Raw genomic sequence first — 24,362 nt, 5'->3', positions numbered from 1 at the left:
ACCGTCGATTAAATTAGCCTAAATTTTGGAAAGAAATAGATAGTTTGATACTGACAACTTTCTAAACATACCCATTTCCATCTTAATATTGATAATCGATCGTAACGCACGAGGGTCATTCCCACTAGGACAGAAATACCCGAGTATGCACGAAGCAGGGTCAATGACGAGGTCGCTTGGTTCTCAATTGGATATGAAAAGTTCAGATCATTGACGAGGTCAAAGTTCACGGGTCGTCTGCTCCAGTGAAACAGAATCAAGGGGAAATTACTCTTGATTTTTCTGCATTTATTGTAGAACGTCAACTTTATATTCAGTTCTCCTAAATTGGGGATCGTTTCTGTTGCTATTTGATCCAGATTTGTGATATTACCTTTAGTTTTACAACTAAAACTGTGGAATTGCAATGCTAGATCAGCTTGTACAATAGATTGAATCTAGTTTCATCTAATACAACCAAATTAACAATAGCTTAAAAAAGACAAACATTTTCTGTACAGTTTTGTACAGTAAAGTTTCTTTATTGATACTTAGATAAATATAAACTTTAAACGCTTGGCAATTTGTACTTCCGTTCATCTGTGTAAATCCTTACAGCATTTTGATTTAGACATTGAAGTGAACACATTAATTTGAATTAGAATTAGAAACATTATATTTTCACCACTTTTTTTGTTGTTAACAGATTGCATAATATGCGACCGTCAGCAACCATTTCTAATCAAAATCAAAACTATTCTGCATATGATGTACCTGGTGATGGCAATTATTTTAATTCAACCACATTTAACACCAATATTGACTCAAGAACAACAAGTCCATCATGAAACTGACATCAATGCCATCAACACAGTCATCACAGAACACAGCACACAATCTTTGACCCTCAAATTTGACAATGACATAATAAGGGTATCAATAAAACATCGAGGAAAACTTGGTCAAAATCGCAAAAAAAATCACAAAGTATGATTACACAAAGTTATACGATGATGTCCACCCAGAAACATCACTTGCAAACAAATGGTTTTAGCTGATATGACAATCTATCTCTAGGTATCTACAAAATCTGTATGACAACAGCGACGATGAAGAGGAGGAATCTCCTGCTGTAGATACCTGGAATTGTTAACGTACATATTCAGTACAAACATTAAATTTCATCATTTCACGTGGATTATCTAAATTATTAAAAAGAAAAATCTAAAATCTTCATTTTATACTTACAGTGGTGGAAGACGTGACATTCTCTAATCTGCTGTGTCTAACATGCTAAACATATTTAAATGAAACACAGATACATCCTTCATGGATTGGCGTATCAGATCAAACCATTTGTTTAAACATTCTGCCTACAACTCACATTGTAATAATAATAATAATAATAATAATAATTGGAGGTTCTTATATACCGTTTCATCACAACGTAGTTCGTAGGTCGTCTCAAAGCGGTTCACAAAGTATTATCATGTTTACTCTAAGATGTTTATTTCAAATGGCATTTGTTTTTTTTTGGATAAAAATAATAATACATATTATTATGAACATACTAATATTCTTGGATAAAACAAGAACCAAATGAGGATACTATTACTATCAATATGGTCTAGTAGTACTGTAGTACAAAACCAGTCAACTTCAAACTAACATGTGATTCGTCATATTAGTGTAGTGTGAATGTTCTAAAACAGTGTTAAAACAATGTGTCAAATGTTAAAATTAACTTGGATTTGAAAGAGTTATAATATAGGCGGACTGGTCGAGTGGTCACACTCTAGCCTTCCTCGCGGCCGGGGTTCGATCCCCGAAGTCGTCGCATGGATATTCAGAGAAAGTGTTTTGCTCCTGCCCATACAATGCATGGAGTATACAATGGTCTGGGGTGGGTGTTGTGGTATCAGGTGGAGTATACAATAGTCTGGGGTGGGTGTTGCTGTATCAGGTGGAGTATACAATGGTCTGGGGTGGGTGTTGTGGTATCTGCTGTAGCATTCAAGCGAGATGGCACTATCAATGATGCCGTTTGAAGCACGGTCCCGCTACAATATATATATTTTTTTAAATTGTTTTAATTCTTCAGCAATAGTTGGTATAGGGATTGCCAGGGTTGAATTGCCCTGGGCTCAATACCCGAACAATAATTGCCCTCAACGTAGGAGGGTTTTCGTTCGCCATACATACTGTACCTTTCACTCAATTATTACTTCTTTTTTGTTTGTTAAATTACATATATACGACCATTCACACCTCTCTTTCTTTTCCGTCATGTATATTTACTTTCATTATTTCCTACATCATCATCATCATCGTCATCATTCCACTTATCATCGCATCCATACACAATCGTGGTCGATTAGCAGTACTTTGTCGTTTATTGGTGCTACGTAGATTATACACAGAATGTACACACGGTGTGTTCCCACATGGCCAGCTATAGCTACCTGAAAGTTCCTCGACGAGTTGCCTATTACAGTATAATAGTGTCACCTGTGTTGGTTTGTGCTCTTTTTGTATTATTTTGTCATATGTTGGACGTCTGGAATCTATTGGTTTTACGTTTTCTTCGATGATAATAATGTTTGTTGTACGAGTTACTGTACATGACACAAGTGTTGTGTTTTCTAAATTGTAATCGCGTTGACAACCGCTTGTAATGTATTGGATTTCTTTTTGCTGCTGCTAATCTGCATTTGGAAAGTATTATGTAGTGGTATTCTTGATTATCTGAAATGTTGAATAGACGGTCTGTGGTTTTTGCTGATACTTAATTATGTTACGTTCTTTCCATATTGTCCATTTGATTGTGATTATTAATGTGTTGATAATTGTACGTAAGTCATCTACAAGTTCTTCTTATCCCTGGTAGTTTATCAATTATATTATGTTTTGTCAGTTGTATCAATTCTTTTGTAAAGTCACAGTGATAAAATAGTTGGTCTAATGTTTCTATTTCTCTGCTACACAAATGGCACTTGTCATTAGACCGGTTCATTTGTTTGAGTTTTTGTTCTGTTTATATATTTCTATCTAAACATTTCCATTGAAACTCTTTCATTTTTAAGGGAATTGCTATATTGTGTACTTGATCCCAAATAATTTGCCATTCAAATTCCTTTTGAAAATGAGTTTCCCATTTTTCTTCTGATTTAGGTTTTGCATTTGGTCTTTCAATTGCCTGGGTTTTGTTGTGGAAAATGTACCATCTTTTAAATATCCTAAACTTAAATCCTCGTTTAATATCAACTCTTTGTTTAATTGTCTGTTTGTGTTTGTTGTTTAAGTATTAAGAGCAATCTCTGGGATTGCTTTTTTATTTTAGTGAATTCAGCTATCCAGTTTTGTTAGTGGGTCGGTTTATTTAACAATGAAATAATATCTATGAATTTATTATGTGTACTGTCCCATATGTCCTTAATTTTGTGTATTCCACTTTTTGCAAAAGACAGTAAAGTAAGGGGTTTTCTGTTAAACTGTATGTTAATATTGCCTAGTAATTTCTGGTTAAGAATTTGTGACAAATACAGTTCCAGCTCTGTGGTGTTGAGTGTTTAATATTATATATTGTTTTAATATATTTGGTATCTATGAAAGTTTCTAAATATACCATCCTCAATCCTCCTTTGTTCGTATCATTGCAAACAGAACACGTTACATTTCCAGCACACACGCAGGCATACACACATGGGGAGGTATTACTAAGTACGTCATCCTGTACTGTGATAACCAGTACGTCACCCTGTACTGTGATACTCAGTACGTCACCCTCTACTGTGATATCCAGGACGTCAGCATGTACTGTGGTATCCATGAAGTCACCATGTACTGTGATATCAAGGACGTCACCATGAACTGTGATAACCAGTACGTCACCCTGTACTGTGATACCCAGTACGTCACCCTGTACTGTGATATCCAAGACGTCGTCCTGTACAGTGATAGCCAGATAGTCTCCAGCACACACGCAGGCATACACACATAGGGAGATATTAGCCAGGTGGCATATAACTAGTAGTTAGCGCCTGATAAGGCTGCTCTTGCGAATTCCCCATAAAAATTGTATTGAATTAATGTCTATGTTAATTTATTTATTGTATAACTATGTACTGTAAAGCGCTTTGGAGTGGCTTATGTTAGCTAGATAGAGCGCTATATCAATTGTTTATATGGTTATATATATAAATACTCAATGTTTTTCATAAAATAATAACAAAAGGGCAAACTAACCTCCGTATTTGGAGAATCATTTAACTTTTTTCATGTCGGATGATTGGATGACCGAATGTGCCCAGCCCTTGTGTAAGTTCGGTCCACGTTGGAATCAGCATACTTATGACGTCATAATGCATGCAACGTCATATTTCACGGCTTTCCATGTATCCTATGGGCCGTGCCTGCCCCGGTGTGAATGGACGAACCTGACCCAAATTGATGTATTAAAAAAAACGTGCATCAAAGCAATACCAAAGTCAATACTAAGCGTTTATGTATATAAGACTACTAAGACTAAGACCCTCAAAACTATACATATTTGCTCAAGACCTAAAATATCTAGATTGGCCGGTGTTATCCCGGGGCCAAACTTGCCCCGGCTTCTTGTCCCTAACCCTATATTGGACCATCCCGCACTGAATCAGCCCTGGTTCATTGTTTTTCAAAGCACCTTAGAAACACTTACAAATGAAATATTGGCGATATTAATCACTCATCTAGATGTCATCTGCATAGGGATAATTAACCAAACTCGATCTGCTGTCCATATTAGAGTATTTTGGAACTTAATCTATTTTTTCCTTCATCTTTCTTTACTTAGTTGTTGCGATGATACAAAACTCGAAACAGATAAAGTGCATAGATTTTTGTTTGTGTCTGTGATTACTCCATTCCATTTTTCAATGGACATTCCTTTTTGATTAGAATTAGTCTGTTTAAAATGATAATGACGTTTCATGCTGGGGAATCATAACAATTTCAATTAGGACATGTCTGCGGGGATTACACTTAGACCCGTATAGCTTTACTGTTTTTATTCTTATATGAACTGGACAACAAAATGAATGGCTTTCAATAACGTGTGATCATGCATGATGGATGTCGCAGAATTTTAAATGATCTAGCAACACTTGTTAATAGCAATGGCAAACACATTTTTATTGATCTGCTGGATTGCCTCAAGAAATCAGAAGAAGGTTTCAAATCAGTGGTTGTATGGAGTCAAAAATAATTATTAGCATTAATCATTCCTGTTTCCTTTCTTCAGATGGTACCGTAATGTTCTGATATCAATGCTAGCCAATAATGAATACATTTAACGAGAGAAATTGACCCAATGTGGTGATCTTCTTGAAACTACATGTATTTATACTGTAACAGAAAAGAGAATAGTGTGCTTCCACCGGGGATCGAACCCGCGATCTACAGGTTCCTAGTCGGACGCTGTACCACTGAGCTAAAGGGAAATTCCCTCTAGCTCGAAGCTAGGAGGCGACCTTAATCCTATGTACAATTAAAACCTGCCACACTACGTATACTCCCCCCTTTTTAAAATTTGTTCGCCCTTGAACTCCACAACCCAGGTTCTAACTACTTGTCACCACACTGGAAGGGCCACGGACACTATTTATAAACAGTAAATTATACTTATGGATAGTATCAATACATGTAGTTTCAAGAAGATCACACTGATATAGCCAATTCTAGTGCTTGTGTACCAGACAACCCCTATGTACAGGACACTGACAAAGATATGAATGTAAAATATACACCACACAACCCCTATGTACAGGACACTGACAAAGATATGAATGTAAAATATACACCACACAACCCCTATGTACAGGACATAGATGTAGAGAGTGCTGGAAAGCATGGGAACTTATTTTCAAATCCGGAGCCTTTAGACCCGACAGTATCTGCAGCTGATTCTCTTACCGACACAAGTGGCGATGGATCTGGGCACGAACCTTTAGTGTTTGATGTTGAGCAAGGGGATATTTTTAATGTGACTGATTTCAGTGTTGACCATACTTCCAGCCTGCAAAGAAATGATACCCATCTTCAGCCTCTAAGTACATACTAACTGAGTGGTGACCTTCCTCCATCACAAAAACACGCGCGTTACATCATCTTGGAAAGCTCGGAATATGTCCTTATTGACTCATTATTATTTCACTCTCGTATGGCCAAGTCCAAACGTACCCAAAATATTTGTCCTTACCAGCTGGTATTGCCAGAACCTTTGATACCGTTCTCAAGCTTATCACGATTCCCCTTTAGCCGGCCACAGTGGTATACAAGACATGTTGGAGCGCGTCAGAGAACATTACTATTTCCACAGACACTCTGTGATTGTGAGTGACTATGTGCGTGCTTACCCTTCTCCGACAAAACCTATGGACCCCTCCCGATCTCCACTTCAGGGAAATCCTACATCTTCACAGATGTGGACATGTTCTCAAAATACTGTAACGGATGCGTGCCTACAGTTCGTTACCAAGTTCTATCTTGGACCCAGTAATTGTTGTAACAAATAAGTGCCGACAATATATACAAAATAATGGCCGTCTATCTGACTCAAAAAACTATTACCTAATGATTCAACAAACTACTGCCTAATCTACACCCGGTATATGTTTTACATTAATATCAATAAACCTCTAACACTAATATAGTCAAAAAGCCAACTAAAACAACTGTATCACAACATATCCGTCACCCTGTATCAACAGTAAATAGCCCCTTACTGCGACACCCATGACTGTGTACACCCTTTACCGATTTTTATCGATTTTGAGTTCATACTTCGTTTACGCTTCGGTATTCTCCATTTTGTTTAAGAACCACTCTCCTACCAATAAGAATTAAATTTTAGTTTATAGATTTTGGATAAAAAGGAGTGATTATTCCACTTTAAAATAATTTTATGAGTATTGTCGTCAGTGAAAATGAGTTGAAAACTCCTGCTAAAATCCTAACGTTAAATCATAACAACTCAATCATAAATAATTTCGTACTTTCCGTATCTTGTATCATAAAACGCACTGGTACACTTATCAATTGATTTTATTAAACTTGAAAACTGCTGTCGTTAAAAAGCTCATTTTTCAGTTAATTGCTCAAGTGCCTACACAAGATTTGTATCCCAGCTACGCCTCTGTTTAAGCAGGAGTAGAAACTACCATTTTTACAGACTCTGGTATGTCTCGGCCAGGTTACAGAACCCAAAGCCTTCCTCTCAAGGGCGAACGCTCAACTAAAGGCCAAAATTGAGGCATTGTCAAGGGAGACATTAGGAAGAAGACAGTTGTTTAGTTTAGAAAGAAGAGAAAAGATAAGATCCCAAACTCTGTAGGGACGTTATCGAGGTACTCCAGGTATGATACACTTCTTGTTTAGTAAAAAAACAAGAAAACTTTCCACACATAGGTTTTAATTTTTTGGCCAATTTCTTATGATTTTTCCAGTTGTGATGCAATTTGTAAGTACACCCCATGGGGGACCCTTTCTGTTTAGAGTCCAATAAAATGTCAAAAGCCTTCCTTATATAGACCGTTATTGTTGTTTTCACTTTTTGCAAACCATATACTTTAATATACAAACAAGAAGGCCAAACATTGTAGATGACAAATATGACAATAATAATTCATTACAGAAATACGCAAAAAAATACATTTCTTCATATTCCATATTGCCATAAATTCAAATGTTGTACTCCATTTTGCATGGTAAATGTTGGAAAAAATAATTTGTGCTGTTTGAAATTCTCCCTGTGGTACCCTCTCAGTGCGTGCATGCTCTTATTAAACATATTTCTTTTTATTCAAATCCAACCGTGAACAGAAATCTTATGATACTTATGACTTTTGCTTGCGATGTGATGAGATTCAATATGATCTCGGTCAATAGCGTTGTAGAGTTTACGTTTACATCTAACAGAAAGGCCTCGATATTGCGCTATTTTAGCAGTTGCTGTTTTTATCACCGACTTTCCCAAAGATAAAACTGACCACACTTGATGTTGGCTTCCGGTCATTTCATTATTAACTACGTAATCTTTCTTAAGCAGATAAAAAAAATCAGTATCTTCTCTATTTGTATATGGAATCATTTAACTGTACTGTATCGTGAACGAATTAAATACGTGTATGAAATGCGTTTTTATGCATGGAAATGATTATTCAATTGCAAACAACCTTTCGAATACAGCAAGTTAAACAAATAAAAATAAAATTGCAATCAGTCTAACAGGCTTTGATCTGTGATCGATTGAAATCGAAGCGTCCGGGTGATCCAAATGCGTTATGGTGACCAGCAGCGGACCAAGCCCGGAGTACCACCACTGGTACCGTAAGGCCACGTTTAACTCTTGGTGTTAATTCCCTTTTCAAAATTGAAACCGTAATGTTTTCGGCGGAGGGGGTTTGCTCTCCGCTACAAGTTTTAGTGGTCGTGGATTTCAGTATATATATTAGTAATACGATGAACAAAGCTATCCTTTTGACCGATGTAGGCCTTCATGATTCTGTGACGAGATGTCTGTTCACAAACACGACAGATGTTACGTCTAACACTAATATAATAGACTTGTTCATAAAGTACATTCCAACGTGATGGAGGTAAACTATATACACCGATAAATTGAATAGCGTTACAAGTCTTGTTTCCTGCTTAAAGAGGTTGCCAATTGCCAATTAACCCTACAAATATTAAATTTTTCACCCTGTAAGGCAAACAGGACATATAGTTTAATATAAAAAGAGTGAACAATTGAACTAAATATACACAATGGCTTTATTGTTAATTTATTTTATATTTTGCAATCATTTTGATCATGATTAGAGTTGTCTCCCTTGAAAAAAATCGAGACATTCTGCACGAAGATAAAATTTACACAAATACTGTAACATATTTAAAATTATCAAACATACTGAATGTTTTTTTGGTTTTTTTTTAATTTAAATATTTTCCTTTTTTTGGTTCTGTGGCATTTACTGTACAAACTAAATTTCGAATTTCTTTTAGATCCATGGCTATAGCCTCTAGGCTATACTAAAAATGGAGACTGGATTACCAACGTTCCTGTCATTTTCGGTTTTTAATAGTTGAGTTANTCATCATCATCATCATCATCATCATCATCATCATCATCATCATCATCATCATCATCATCATCATCATCATCATCATCATTATCATCGTCGTTGTCCATACACATTGACAATCAACTTCATCTTCATCTTATCATCATCATCTTATCATCATCATCATCATCATCATCATCATTGTACATANAAAGATATACTCCAAACCCATACTAGCTAATTCTTGCCTAATATTAATTAACCAGTCATCATTACCACTTATACGCTCGTCATAGCAAGCTTTTAATATACAGTTATCGCTACATTTCATTTTTAACCAGTATTTAAAAATCCTCAGTTTCCTTTAGACTATATGGGGGAATCTACCAAGTTCACAATAAACCAGATCATTATTAGTGCATTGTCTGACTCCCAGAATTTTTTTACAAAAATTTAAATGAACTTTATTATTTACATCAGGTGCTTTGTGAAATGCCCAGATTTCTGAGGTATAACACAAAATACTGTTTACATAAGAGTCAAAAATAGTACACTGAGTTTCAATATTAAAACAATAATTGCGTAATGAAGATGTTAAGGCGAACAGTGTCTTTCTTCCTTGGTCAGCCACATGCTTCTGTGTTTTAAGAAATTTTCCATTATAATGAAAAAGCATACCTAGATATTTGAATTCATCCACGATATCAATGTTTGTATCTTTATAAGACCACGTTTCATTATTTCGTAAGTTACCACCATTTCTAAAAACAACTATTTTGGTTTTAGATATGTTGACTTCCAGATCCCATGTGTTACAATAATCCTGTAGGGAGTCCAGCATAGATTGGAGACCTTCTGGTGTTTCTGATAGCAGGACCATGTCATCTGCATACATGATCAAAAATAGGTTTTAAGTTGCAGTTCTACACTTGGACAATTGTCTTTTATGAAATTGATCTCGAAATCATTAACATATAAAGAAAATAAAACTGGTGACAGTACTTCGCCCTGTAAAAGTCCAATCTTGTTGCAAAAACTATCACTTAGGACTCCATTATACTTTACACATGATTTAACATTATTATATAGGTCAATCAAAATTTGTACATCAGCTATTTCTACTTCTATTAACAAAATCAAAAGCTTTTTTAAAGTCTACAAAACAGCAGTACAAACGCTTTTTCTTTTTTAGGGACTTATTTATGAGGGTTTGTAAAACAAAAATGGCGTCAGTGGTTGACAATCCAGGTCTGAAACCAAACTGTGCGTCAGTTAGAATACCATACTTTTTTCCCAATTTAATATTCTGGTATTTAAAACGCCCATAATAACTTTTCCAAAACAACTAACTAACGAAATGCCACGATAATTGTTGGTGTCATTTAAGTTGCCCTTTTTGTGAATTGGAACAATACAAGCTTTGTACCATGCTTCTGGGAAATGCCCAGACTTTAAGTCTGGGCATTGAACATTGAACAATTTTTCCATACAAGGCAACAAAATATCTTTTTCTTTAATAAAAATTTCATTGATTATTAAGTCCTCACTGCAACTTTTGTTGTTTTTTAGATTGTTTATGACTTTTAATATTTCATCTTTATCAATATCTTTGTCTACACTTTTTACACTGGATACCCTGCTGGTTGGACCTAACAGGTTTACCACAAACACCGCAGGGGATTCTCACAGGTCCTGGGTTGGACGAGATATCGCCAGAAATGAGCAAGGCTAGCATCATCACAGACTTGATATTACAGGATGGGTCTGTTTTCTTAAGTCCTTTAGACGTAATTGAGTTGGAGCCAATACTGGAGTGAGTCGTACTCATCGAAAAGTTATTCAAGACGATTTTGACACTTTGGAAGTCAGTTTTCTCCCAATTTTTACTAAGAATGTATTAAGTTACGTGTTCGTATTTGGTGTCAGTAAAATCAACAGCACTAGGTGGATAAAACCGGATGATAATGATATAAGATAGGACTACTATCGCCTGGACGTCCGCTGTCGTCGCCATCGTGTGTTAAAGACTTGACCATTTTCATTGGATAAATTGCAAAAATACCAGGGAAAGGTACAGGAGGAAATGAATTTACACACAAAATGGCAGGGAGGGATGGGAAATCACAGATGACATCAAAAATTGGCGAAATCTCCAGAGTTAAATACATTACAACAACTTTTCTAAACATTTTCTTCAGGCTGGTAAGTATGGTACGATATGTACACTGTCACTAGTCATCGGAACGTCACATAGAAAATGTTATTGGTTGTGTAAAAAGAACTTCTTATAATTCATTACAACAACTGTTTAACAAACGAATGGAGTCACTCAATACTACACCTATAACGGTTCACTAAATGACGTGAACCTTTTTATAAGTACATCTTGTAAATAATTATTATCCCAAGAACGAAACAAACGAGATCACTTAAGTAAGAAATAATTGTTATACTGAAAAACATTATTATAATTATGTATTATAGTTGATGTGACGTTTACCTTGATGTATATGCGTAATTTTCAATATCTTTTCAATGTTATAATTTTCTGTAATCTGCCCATAACATTGGACAGTTCATTCTGGTACAATCACGGAAACAAATAAACAGTTGTTTGTTAACGTGAGACACAAGAGTAGAATCATGTTGACGCTGACCTTCCCTATTGTAATAATGTTGACGTTGACCTTTCATATTGTAATAATGTTGACGGTGCCATTCCCTATTGTAATAATGTTGACCCTGTCCTTTCCTATTGTAATAATGTTGACGCTGCCCTTCCCTATTGTAATAATGTTGGCCCTGTCCTTTCCTATTGTAATAATGTTGACGCTGCCCTTCCCTATTGTAATAATGTTGACCCTGACCTTTCCTATTGTAATAAAATTGATGCTGATCTTCCATATTGTAATAATGTTGACCCTGACCTTCCCTATTGTAATAATGTTGACGCTGACCTTCCCTATTGTAATTTATTTATTTGTTTATTTTATTTATTTATTTCCAATTCAACAGACCCAAGGGTCCACTAACAGAATGGATAACAACATTACAACACAAGTATAAAATATCACAGTCAGTTATGCATGTAGCACAGACTAAAAGATACTCATATGTAAAACAAAAGGAATAAGTGATAGCAAATATTCTTTAACCGTACTTTTACCTCGGCGAGAGAGGAACAAAACATATCACAGTCTGTTGCAAAATCAAGATAGTTAAAACTACAATGAATCCTGTTTAAAATACTATACTTTCTAGCGTGTATTCTACTTCTCTGGCAGTAAAACTGGTTAAAACGAATTGATCGTAGATTACGACCAGGGACTAAAAAACACATTTGCTTGACTAAATATGGACAATCAAAAGCACTATTAACACTTTGTAAAGAAATACACAGTCTAAAAATGCCCGCCTATGTTCGAAGCTAGGAAGATTAAAATGCCTACAAGTGTCAGCGTAAGACCTGGAATTGTAGTCAACGTGTGCCTTAAAACATAAAAATTTCAAAAATTTACGCTGGACAACTTCGACCTGTTGAATTAAAGATGTTTGGTAAGGAGACCAGATCTGACAACAGTATTCTAACTGACTCCTGACAAGACTTATATATAGAGACCTTAAAACAGGTATTTGTTTAAAACTTGTACATGTACGTTTTATAAAACCGAGCATTCGCATTGATTTGGAAACAGTACGTCTAACGTGGGTACTAAAACTCATTGAAGAGGTCAGCCAAACACCAAGATCTTTCACAAACCATTGATTCTTCAGGTTGTCACCGTTCATAGTGTAATTAAAATTCATACATTTCCTCTTGTTTGTAAAAATGACCTGGCAGCACTTCTTACATTCACTTTTATTCTCCACACAGTGCACCAATCATACACTCTTTCTATATCGCTCTGTAGCTGCTCACACTCAGACAACGTTCTTACACACACAAAAATTTTGCTGTCGTCGGCAAACATAAGAGATTTAAAAAATTTCAGAATAAATGGCAGTTCATTGATAAAAATAAGGAAAAGTTTAGGTCCAAGTATCGAACCTTGAGGCACACCGGAAGGTACATCACACCAACCGGATGTTGCCCCATTGACAGTAACACGCTGGAATCTGTCTTTCAAATAAGTAGTAAACCAATCTAAAATGCTACCTTCTATACCATACAATTTTAACTTATGCAATAATAATCTGTGGTCAAATGCCTTTGAAAAATCAGTATATACAGCATGTAATTCTACTTTTTTATCAAAGGCTTTGGAAATCTGATCGGTTGAAACATGCAAGGTTTGAAACAGTGGGACCTTTTTGGCATAAAACCATGTTGCTCATCGCAGATAAGCGGATTTATAAAATTAGAAAAATGAACGTCAACCAGTTTTTCGAAAACTTTAGATATAATTGGTAGTAAAGATACTGGTCTGTAATTAGAGACTTCATTACGTTTACCAGATTTAAAAATGGGAATAACATTAGCCCTTTTAAAAATACTTGGAAAGATACCATCGTTCAATGAACGGTTGAAAATGTTACACAGTGGTAAACATAACTCGTCAGCACACTCTTTAAAAACTACGCCAGATATGTTGTCGTAGCCACAAGCTGTTTTTACATTTATTTGTGTAAGTGTCTTCTGAACATCAGTACAATTCAAAACAATTGTGCTTAGCGGGCAGTCAATTTCAGTTTTTACATATATTTGAGGAAGATCACAATCGTCGTCCATAAAGAACACTCTATTGAAGAAAGCGTTAAACATATTTGCAGATTCAACATTGTTGGAAGACGACTATAAACAGTCTGAATTACAGAGTCCGGGACTGTCCCCACCTTCCGCTCTCCTTTAACAAATCCTCAAAAACGTATGGGATTGTCTTTTACAGAATGTTCAACATTGGTGATATAATCATAGTATTTAGATGTTTGGAGTAATTTGAACTCCTGCCGTGGAGAAGAAAAAGTAGCATACTCAGGAGAATCACGTCGTTTACCGGCCTTGACATAGACTTTGTACGCACGTTCTTTCTCTTTAACCATTGCTATAAGGTCATTGTCATACCATGTTGGAAAACATCGTTTTCTTAATTTAATCATGGGGACACATCTCTTGATAGTTGTAGTGAGTACATCATGTAGTTGGTAAAACGCATCATTAATTGTTTCAGAATTTAAAATAAAAGACCAGTCAGTGTTTTAGAAAATATATTTCATGGATATAAAGTCTGCACGTTTATAGTTCAAAGCTGTACGGTCCATATTGCTACATTTTGTATAACGCGCCGCATCGGATATGGTGAGGTTCCCCGAGATGGCTAGATGGTCGGATTCCAAAATCGGGTCACACACCGAGACTGCTACCGTGTCCAGAAAGCCCAGGACCCAGTCGAGTATTTTGTCACGCCTGGTCGAACTCGATACATTTTGGTGTAAATCATGTTCACTAACGGCGTTCAGTATCGATGTATACCTGGCGTTATCGTTTACACATTGGGGCACCAACTGGGGTTCCGTAGGGTCCTGTAACTATTGGATATCGGGGAAATTAAGGTCTCCTACTATTAAAATGTCACCTTTCTCACCAATACTGTCTATTAATAATTCGATGGATCGCTCGAATTCATTAATCTAATCAAGTGGACAGTCGAGCGGAAGGTAAATGGAAGCCACAAAAAGTTTACTTTTATTTGTGGATATTTCGACCCATACTACCTCACAATCAGTTTGTAAATCGGTTCGGGGGTACACTGAAACTTTGTATTTATAGCTAATGACACACCTCCGCCTTTCGATTTCATGGAATTGGACGAATTTCTGTCGTTCCTAAAAATGTTAAAATGATCCGGATCCAATAATTCACTACTAAAAACACCATCATGTAACCATGTCTCCGTCAAAGCTATAACCTCAAAGTCTGAAGGACAGAAGTTGGAGTTCATAGTTTGTAATTTGTTTGCCACACTTCTGGCGTTTTGATAATAAAAGTTGATATCTGTAGGACCAGGGTTGATCTCTACGTTGCCACTTAAAAGCAAACCAAGACATATTATGGTACAATGTACCAAGGGCTGAATGCTTGGGAGGGGTTCCGTGAGTAGAACTCGGTGACTGTGTATTGAACATACTAATGTTGACGCTGACCTTCCCTATTGTAATAATGTTGACGCTGACCTTCCATTTAAGCAATAAACTGCATAGATGTGGCAGACCAACTGTTATAACTGCCACATATGTCACAGACAAACTGAATGGTGCGCGCGTATACCAGTTGGTCTGCCACATCTATGCAGTTTATTGCTTATATTTGTATTTTCGTAATGCGAATTCGCAAAAAATAATTTATGTCTTTTCCAACTTCCCGCTTATTACCGTCAGGTCAGGTCAATATCTAGAACGGCACAAAGATAACAGCTGACGTCACGCGCTATTTCCTATACAAAATTGAAAAGGCTCCGCAACTTTCGTCAATAATACATTTGTTTTTAATTTATATATATATCATATTCTCAATTCATAAAATAGTAACAAATAACATTTTGTAAGTAACTAATCAAGTGTCGTAAAACATTTTCCGATTTTATTACGGCCTATATCTGGAGCACGCACTCAACGGAAGCCCGCAGTAATCAGGTCAGAGTTATAATTGCAGTCCGGCATGTTGTTGATGTTGATCGTGCAATCGGAGAAGGTTGAATTGGTGAAAAATCCAGGCGTAAAAATGTTTGTTGATCTCACAGACACTTGAGACAGGCAGCTGGTGTTCGGGATCAAAGCAGAAGATACCGATAAGTTCGGTAGTGACACTGTTAAGTCGTTCGGAGGTGCAAAGACCAACCTCTGTTATAGTCTCATACCATGAAGCTGCTATTGGCAGTACTTTAGTGCGGCAAAGCCCTTCTACACCAAATGTAAATATATTGTAATAATGTTGACGCTGACCTTCCCTATTGTAATAATGTTGACGCTGACCTTCCCTATTGTAATAATGTTGACGCTGACCTCCCCTATTGTAATTATGTTGACGCGCTGACCTTCCCTATTGTAATAATGTTGACGCTGACCTTCCCTATTGTAAAACTGTTGACGCTGACCTTCCCTATTGTAATCTGAGATTAGGTTTGGCTTCAATTTAATGTACGTTAGGCCGACGTTCGGCTTATCCTATATACCTGATCATTTACTTAAGATTTCAAATAGCTAATAGATATGAACTCAATACCATTAACGTTTGACTCATCATTGGATAGTAGCCTCAGAATAAGGTCGATCACGGGACTGCTTTCACCATCAAATTGACCGTAGTTGTAACATTATATGGCAACAGGCTTATACGTCAATAATATTAATAATAAGTACAGACGAATAATTTCAGTCGATTTCATCCAGCGTACTGAAATTGTACTTTAAAGCCCCCGTTGTGAGGTTAATTAACTAAAGAAGTATTCATTACTCTAGTAGAGCGTGGTTAAGCTATATAATATGGTACAGCCAGGTCCATTGTTCGGAGACTATCAGATTTGTTACCCACATGTTGTGATGTCATTGGAGATGTGGTAATGTGCGTTATACAATGCTATAGGGGAGGTGTTCTGTAACATACAAACGATACTTTAAACACGACTGTTAGTTCAGGGCGGTGATCAGGGCCCTAGGATTAGGAATAAGCTATAATCCGACAAACGATATATAATTCGTTTAGTGATCGTGTTAGACCTTAGATAAAATGGTCAATGGATTAGGAGCGATACAGTCCACGTCACTAACGGGCAGAGCAGCAATGGAAACCGACATGACTACATAATTAAACAACCTTATTTCACATACGGTAAGTGAAATTTCGTTATGTTAAGGGGCCTCGTAGTTATGGGCATACAGTTAAAAATTGTTCAATTCGTAACCATAGACACTAGGTATCAATGTTATATGTAAGTGTTACAATAGATACTAGTTATAAATGTTATATGTTAGTGTTAAAATAGACACTCGGTATCAATGTTATATGTTAGTGTTACAATAGACACTAGGTATCAATGTTATATGTAAGTGTAACCATAGACACTAGGTATCAATGTTGTATGTAAGTGTAACCATAGACACTAGGTATCAATGTTGTATGTAAGTGTAACCATAGACACTAGGTATCAATGTTGTATGTAAGTGTAACCATAGACACTAGGTATCAATGTTATATGTAAGTGTTACAATAGATACTAGTTATAAATGTTATATGTTAGTGTTACAATAGACACTCGGTATCAATGTTATATGTAAGTGTAACCATAGACACTAGGTATCAATGTTATATGTTAGTGTTACAATACACACTCGGTATCAATGTTATATGTAAGTGTAACCATAGACACTAGGTATCAATGTTGTATGTAAGTGTAACCATAGACACTAGGTATCAATGTTGTATGTAAGTGTAACCATAGACACTAGGTATCAATGTTGTATGTAAGTGTAACCATAGACACTAGGTATCAATGTTGTATGTAAGTGTAACCATAGACACTAGGTATCAATGTTATATGTTAGTGTAACCATAGACACTAGGTAACAATGTTATATGTTAGTGTTACAACAGACACTAGGTATCAATGTTATATGTTAGTGTAACAATAGATACTGAGTATCAATGTCATATTTTAGTGTTACAATAGACATTAGGTATGTAAGTGTTAACATAGACACTAGGTATCAATGTTATATGTAAGTGTAACAATAGACACTAGGTATCAATGTTTATTTATGTAAGTGTTACAATAGATACTAGGTATCTATGTTATATGTAAGTGTTACAATAGACACTAAGTAACAATGTTATATGTTAGTGTTACAATAGACACTAAGTAACAATAGACACTAGGTATCAAGGTTATATGTTAGTGTAACAATAGACACTGAGTATCAATGTTATAAGTAAGTGTTACAATACACACTAGGTAACAATGGTATATGTTAGTGTTAACATAGACATTAGGGATCAATGTTATATGTAAGTGTAAAAATAGACACTAGGTAACAATGGTATATGTTAGTGTTACACTAGACACTAGGTATCAATAATGTTATATGTTAGTATAACAATAGACACTAGGAATCTATGTTATATGTTAGTATTACAATAGACCCTAGGTAACAATGTTATACGTTAGTGTTACAATAGACACTAGGTATCAATGTTATATGTTAGTATTACAATAGACACTAGGTAACAATGTTATATGTAAGTGTTAACATAGACATTAGGTATCAATGTTATATGTTAGTGTTACAATAGACACTAGGTATCAATGTTATATGTTAGTCTTACAATAGATACTTGGTATCAATGTTATATGTAAGTGTTAACATAGACACTAGGTATGTAAGTGTTACAATAGACACTGAGTATTAATGTTATATGTAAGTGTTACAATAGACACTGTGTACTAATGTTATATGTAAGTGTTACAATAGACACTAGGTATCAATGTTATATGTAAGTGTTACAATAGACACTGTGTACCAATGTTATATGTTAGTGTTACAATAGAAACTAGGTATCAATGTTATATGTAAGTGTTACAATAGACACTAGGTATCAATGTTATATGTAAGTGTTACAATACACACTAGGTAACAATGTTATATGTAAGTGTTACAATAGACACTAGGTATCTATGTTATATGTAAGTGTTACAATAGACACTAGGTATCAATGTTATATGTTAGTGTTACAATAGACACTGAGTATCAATGTTATATGTAAGTGTTACAATAGACACTAGGTATGTAAGTGTTACAATAGACACTAGGTATCAATGTTATATGTAAGTGTAACAATAGACACTAGGTATCTATGTTATATGTAAGTGTTATAATAGATACTAGGTATCAATGTTATATGTAAGTGTTAACATAGACACTAGGTATCAATGTTATATGTTAGTGTTACAATAGACACTAAGTATCAATGTTATATGTAAGTGTTACAATAGACACTAGGTATCTATGTTATATGTTAGTGTTACAATAGACACTAGGTATCAATGTTATATGTTAGTGTTACAATAGACACTAGGTAACAATGTTATATGTTAGTGTTACAATAGACAATAGGTATCAATGATATATGTAAGTGTTACAATAGATACTATGTATCAATGTTATATGTTAGTGTTACAATAGATACTATGTATCAATGTTATATGTAAGTGTTACAATAGACACTAGGTATCAATGTTATATGTAAGTGTTAACATAGACACTAGGTATCAATGTTATATGTTAGTGTTACAATAGATACTAGGTATGTAAGTGTTACAATAGACACTGAGTATCAATGTTATATGTAAGTGTTACAATAGACACTGTGTACTATGTTATATGTAAGTGTTACAATAGACACTGTGTATCAATGTTATATGTAAGTGTTACAATATATACTGTGTATCAATGTTATATGTAAGTGTTACAATAGACACTAGGTATCAATGTTATATAGAGGAATCCGTGTCACCCTCCTGGGGGTATAGAGTAATCCGTGTCACCCTCCTCTGTGTATAGAGTAATCCGTGTTACCCTCCTGGGTGTATATAGTAATCCGTGTCACCGTCCTGGGTGTATAGAGAAATCCGTGTCACCCTACTGGGCATATAGAGTAATCCGGGTCACCCTCCAGGGTGTATAGAGTAATCCTGGTCACCCTCCTGGGTTTATAGAGTAATCCGTGGCCCCCTCCTGGGTGTATCGAGGAATCCGTGTCACCCTACTGAATATATAGAGAAATCCGTGTCACCCTCCTGGGTTTATAGAGTAATCCGTGTCACCCTACTGAGTATATAGAGTAATCCGGGTCACCCTTCTGGGTGTATAGAGTAATCCGTGTCACCCTACTGAGTATATAGAGTAATCCGTATCACCCTTCTGGGTGTATAGAATAATCCGTGTCACCCTCCTGGGTGTATAGAGTAATCCGTGTCACCCTCCTGTGTGTATAGAGTAATCCGTATCACCCTCCAGGGTGTATAGAGTAATCCGTGTCACCCTCCTGGGTATAACGAGTAATCCGTGTTACCTTCCTTGGTGTATAGAGGAATCGTGAAAAACTATCAAAGCATATTACTTATAACTGATTATACATGTGAGTTGTTTAAGAAATATCTAGTTTATTGGGTTTATATAGAAATATCTTAGTTGTTATTAAGTACGTGACATCTGCAGAATGTATTGTATATCTTTGATATATTTTTAATCTGTTATTAGTTCATTAGCAAGGACTAACAATTTCAGAAAATAAATTAATCTCATGAATTCACATCATTTCGTTGAGTTTTATTAACAATATTATTGAGGATATTTAATCAAATAAGCTTAATGAATTTCCTGATTTTATTTTGTTTAGAAGTATTTTAAGGGAAAAGCATTAATTATATATGTATACATTGTATAAAACAGAGGCAGGTATTAGTAATCAGATGGCATGTCTAACAACAATGTTGTACACCATTTTTAACAGACAACTTAACGTACTCTACACTTGCTTATTATCTAGTAAGACTGTTGGTCTGTTATTGCGTAGTTATGCAGATATAAAAAGGTAAACGATTAGACTCTCCTAACGCAGCCTCATCAGAACAGAGGATAGGCGATACACTCTGAATAGAATTACCGTTCTGATAAGTAAATACATTTTTGAATGATCCTTTTTTCACTTTTAGGAGAGAAATTTGTTTTTACATATCACTTGTTAAAATGAAATAACGAGTTTCTACATGTTATTCCAGGCTACAATATCCACGGTCTGCAATGATGTCCGAGTCCCCTGTAGCTGCCAAAAGTGTGCGACAAAAGAATGACGCAGTGGCGGCGTCCATCAAGAACATTCGTGAACAGAAAGGCCTGGAGAGACAACTGACACACATAGAGAGGCTATGGCACGTGGAGCTCAAGCATCTGACACGAGAGAAGCTGGAGGCGACGCACGAACTGACGCGGCTGGAGGAGGAGAAGCAGAACCTGGAATACCTTAACGACGACGTGGAGGGGGACAGCCTTAAGACGTACACTGACAGCATCAGGGACAAAACCGGACAACAAAGGCAAGAGGACAAACACATTGTCAAGTTTAGTTACCAAAATTCCGAATTGAATAAGGTACAGTTAAGGCTCCCCGATGTTCACAAACCTCTGGATATTTTAAAAGAAAACGGATTACATCAGTCAATGCCAGTCGCCAAAAAACCAAAACTATACAGATCGAATTCAATACTGAGACACCATGTGGAAAACAGTGTAAGCTTTCCTCCGGGAATTACTCGGACCGAATCGAAGGAGGACGTCAAAAACATTAATCTACCAGACATCATGTGTTCCGACCAAAGTAAAACGAAATTTGTACGATTGATAGAGAAGGATGTAGAGAGGTTTAATAGTCAAAGTAATACACATCCTACGGTGGAAACCCCCAGTACACCTTATTCCAAGAGAGTATATAGGCGAAAGAAGAAAGTGACATTTCCTCCACTCAGCGCCATGTGCGAGAGACGACACACGGTGCTTTGAATTATTTTATTTTCAAAGAATTTTTCTTTTTTCTTTTAGTTAGCTTTGTTTTAGTTTGTTTGTACCTCTGTATAACTTTCTCGGTGCCATATCTGCTGCGTTTAATTTTGAGTCTTATATTTATGTTACAGTGGTTTGAATAAATACCTTATGATGTATCTCAGAGATATACAAATATATGTAATATATCTACAAAGACGTAATAACGACAATGCAGACAATAGAATTTGTCAAATTCTTAGGGCAATCCGACCCTTTTTCGAGACAGAAACATGAACGATACATCGAAACATATATAACAAAGATGAACAGCTTGTAAGCAAAGGCTATTACTGCAAACAATCATCTTGAAGATGCCGTGACTGCTAACATAGTATGTCTAGATGTATTATGTTAAATGTAAATAAACTTATTGCATAGACGAAGTCAAGTGAATTTAAAGAAAAAATCTGAATGAATAAGGTGGGGAAATCTATAACTGTAGTTGTTCGTCTGAAAATTTGACAAATGCCTTTGACTGCACAACTGTTGTTACTAGATCCTATATACCTATTTATATATATACTGAGTTATATATACTAGATCCTATATACCTATTTATATATATACTGAGGTATATATACTAGATCCTATATACCTATTTTTATATATACTGAGGTATATATACTAGATCCTATATCCCTATTTATATATATACTGAGGTATATATGCTAGATCCTATATACCTATTTATATATATATACTGAGGTATATATACTAGATCCTATATGCCTATTTATATATATACTGAGTTATATATACTAGATCCTATATACCTATTTTTTATATATACTGAGGTATATATACTAGATCCTATATACCTATTTATTGATTACGAACCCTAAGACAGCTTGTTGGTCCGGATCCAGTGTCCATTGTGGATCATACTGTCGTTATTACTTATGAGACCTACAATTATATAAACTATCATGCTTGCTGTGCATTTAATGATGATGTTTTTGGTTTTTTTTATATTTTAAAAACGGATTGTGTATTAATAATTACAATAAGTTTATATAATAATCCTAATTTTTATGTGATTGACCGTAGCGACTAAACAACGACTGATATGAGTACACGTTGACTAAATTAGATGATCAGACCACACGGGCTTTCTGAACAATGTTTACTTGCCGAAATATACACAATTGAAGTTTCAATCTAATCCGCCTTGCTACTTTCAGTCGCCATTTGGTAAATAGGACCTAATCTCGAGCTGATGCGCGTTTGAAAGAGTTTGAAGTATTGCAAAGCTTCTAAACGATCATGCTCAGAATATACTCTCTAAGGATGATGTTTTTGATAAATTTAATATCAATTGTTTACTTTATTTCTTTTCTGTATCACTTTCATTAATTCATAAAAGAACAAATTGATTTCTTTCCCTTCAAACTTATTTCTTTCAAATGTTAAAACATTTTTTCCCACTTATTTCTTTCAAATGTTAAAACATTTTTTGGGAAAAAATGTTCTAGTTTCGAGATTATGATCAAAACGTCGTCTGCTTCGCAAACATTCAAGAAAATAATATTTACAATGTATTGATATTGTTTTTGTTATGCTCGTTTATTCTTTAAACAATCTTTAATTAATAAATATCAAGATTTTGTTACATCATGTATTGAAAAATTTGCATTTTTTGACGTAACTGGAAGCGCACTTGATACGACGTGAACCGGAAATAACTCACAACACAATCAGGACAGTAATAAAACACAGACGTTTATCGAACATTAACAGATAAATACCGTATGTATTGAGACACCGATGTGCTAGAATACAACACAAGGTAACACTCATGTAATCCATTGCTATCACATCAAGTACTAACTGAAATGTATGCGAAAATATCAGCATTAAATGTTTGCGATCGCGCAGACCTACTTTCGTTTTACAGTTTACATACATTTGTACATGACGGCATCACCAGTATACCTTAACTTGTGTCCTTCATCGTGCTGTAGATTATACAAAGGCGCATTGTCGAGAAAAGTTGAAAAGTTCGTGATTAAAATCTTGTGTGTGGGTTCTTTTTATCTTAAAACTATCAGATAAAAGCATAGTGGCATGTTCCATCAAAATACAAGATACAAGAATCATTATTTTACGTTGAATATATGTCATAGTTAACTTAAGCTCTCAGGAGCTTGTATTTCGACAAACATATATAAATGGTAAAACACTGTAACAGTATAAAGGCAAACAACAAATTTCATCATAAGATACCTACGTTGGAAGGATAAGATACCTACGTTGGAAGGATTAAGATAAAGAGGCTAAATAACCATGCTGTACAAACCTTGGCACTAAAACAACTTACTTTGTAAAACTTAAAACCAGTCCAGAGGCAGGTGATTGGGACAACTGTTACGGCACGATTTCTCACTGCGACACGATTTCTTACCCGGGTGAGAAATCGTGCAAAATTGCTGCGTTCGCAACACGATTTCTCGACCCTGCACGATTTCTCACCGGGTGAGATATTGTGCAATATATATGGGCATAGGCGACACGATTTATACCNCGATTTCTCACCCCAGCTCTATATCTCAATCGGGGTATTGTCAGCAGTATATATCGATTGTGTATACGGCGCCAAAATACGTGGATCGTAGGATCGTAACGTCATAGATGAATTGGACCCGCCTACTTATGGGAGAGCCACGTAGTCCTATGAGTGATAGACTGTCACACAGT

The 24,362-nt window shown here is 35.5% G+C and overlaps 1 protein-coding gene across 1 annotated transcript; it reads left to right on the top strand.

The window, feature by feature from the left end:
* The first annotated feature begins 16,624 nt into the window (after window positions 1–16,624).
* On the top strand, window positions 16,625–22,228 carry LOC110453435. Its single transcript, XM_021502377.1, has 2 exons — window positions 16,625–16,902; window positions 20,849–22,228. The coding sequence occupies exon 2, from the start codon at window positions 20,871–20,873 to the stop codon at window positions 21,624–21,626; it is 756 nt and encodes a 251-aa protein (XP_021358052.1). The 5' UTR covers window positions 16,625–16,902; window positions 20,849–20,870; the 3' UTR covers window positions 21,627–22,228.
* Window positions 22,229–24,362: the final 2,134 nt, after the last annotated feature.

Source organism: Mizuhopecten yessoensis, unplaced genomic scaffold, assembly GCF_002113885.1.
Source record: "Mizuhopecten yessoensis strain PY_sf001 unplaced genomic scaffold, ASM211388v2 scaffold7285, whole genome shotgun sequence".
In the NCBI taxonomy this organism is placed as follows: domain Eukaryota; kingdom Metazoa; phylum Mollusca; class Bivalvia; order Pectinida; family Pectinidae; genus Mizuhopecten; species Mizuhopecten yessoensis.
This window is presented reverse-complemented; position numbering and strand designations above follow the sequence as displayed.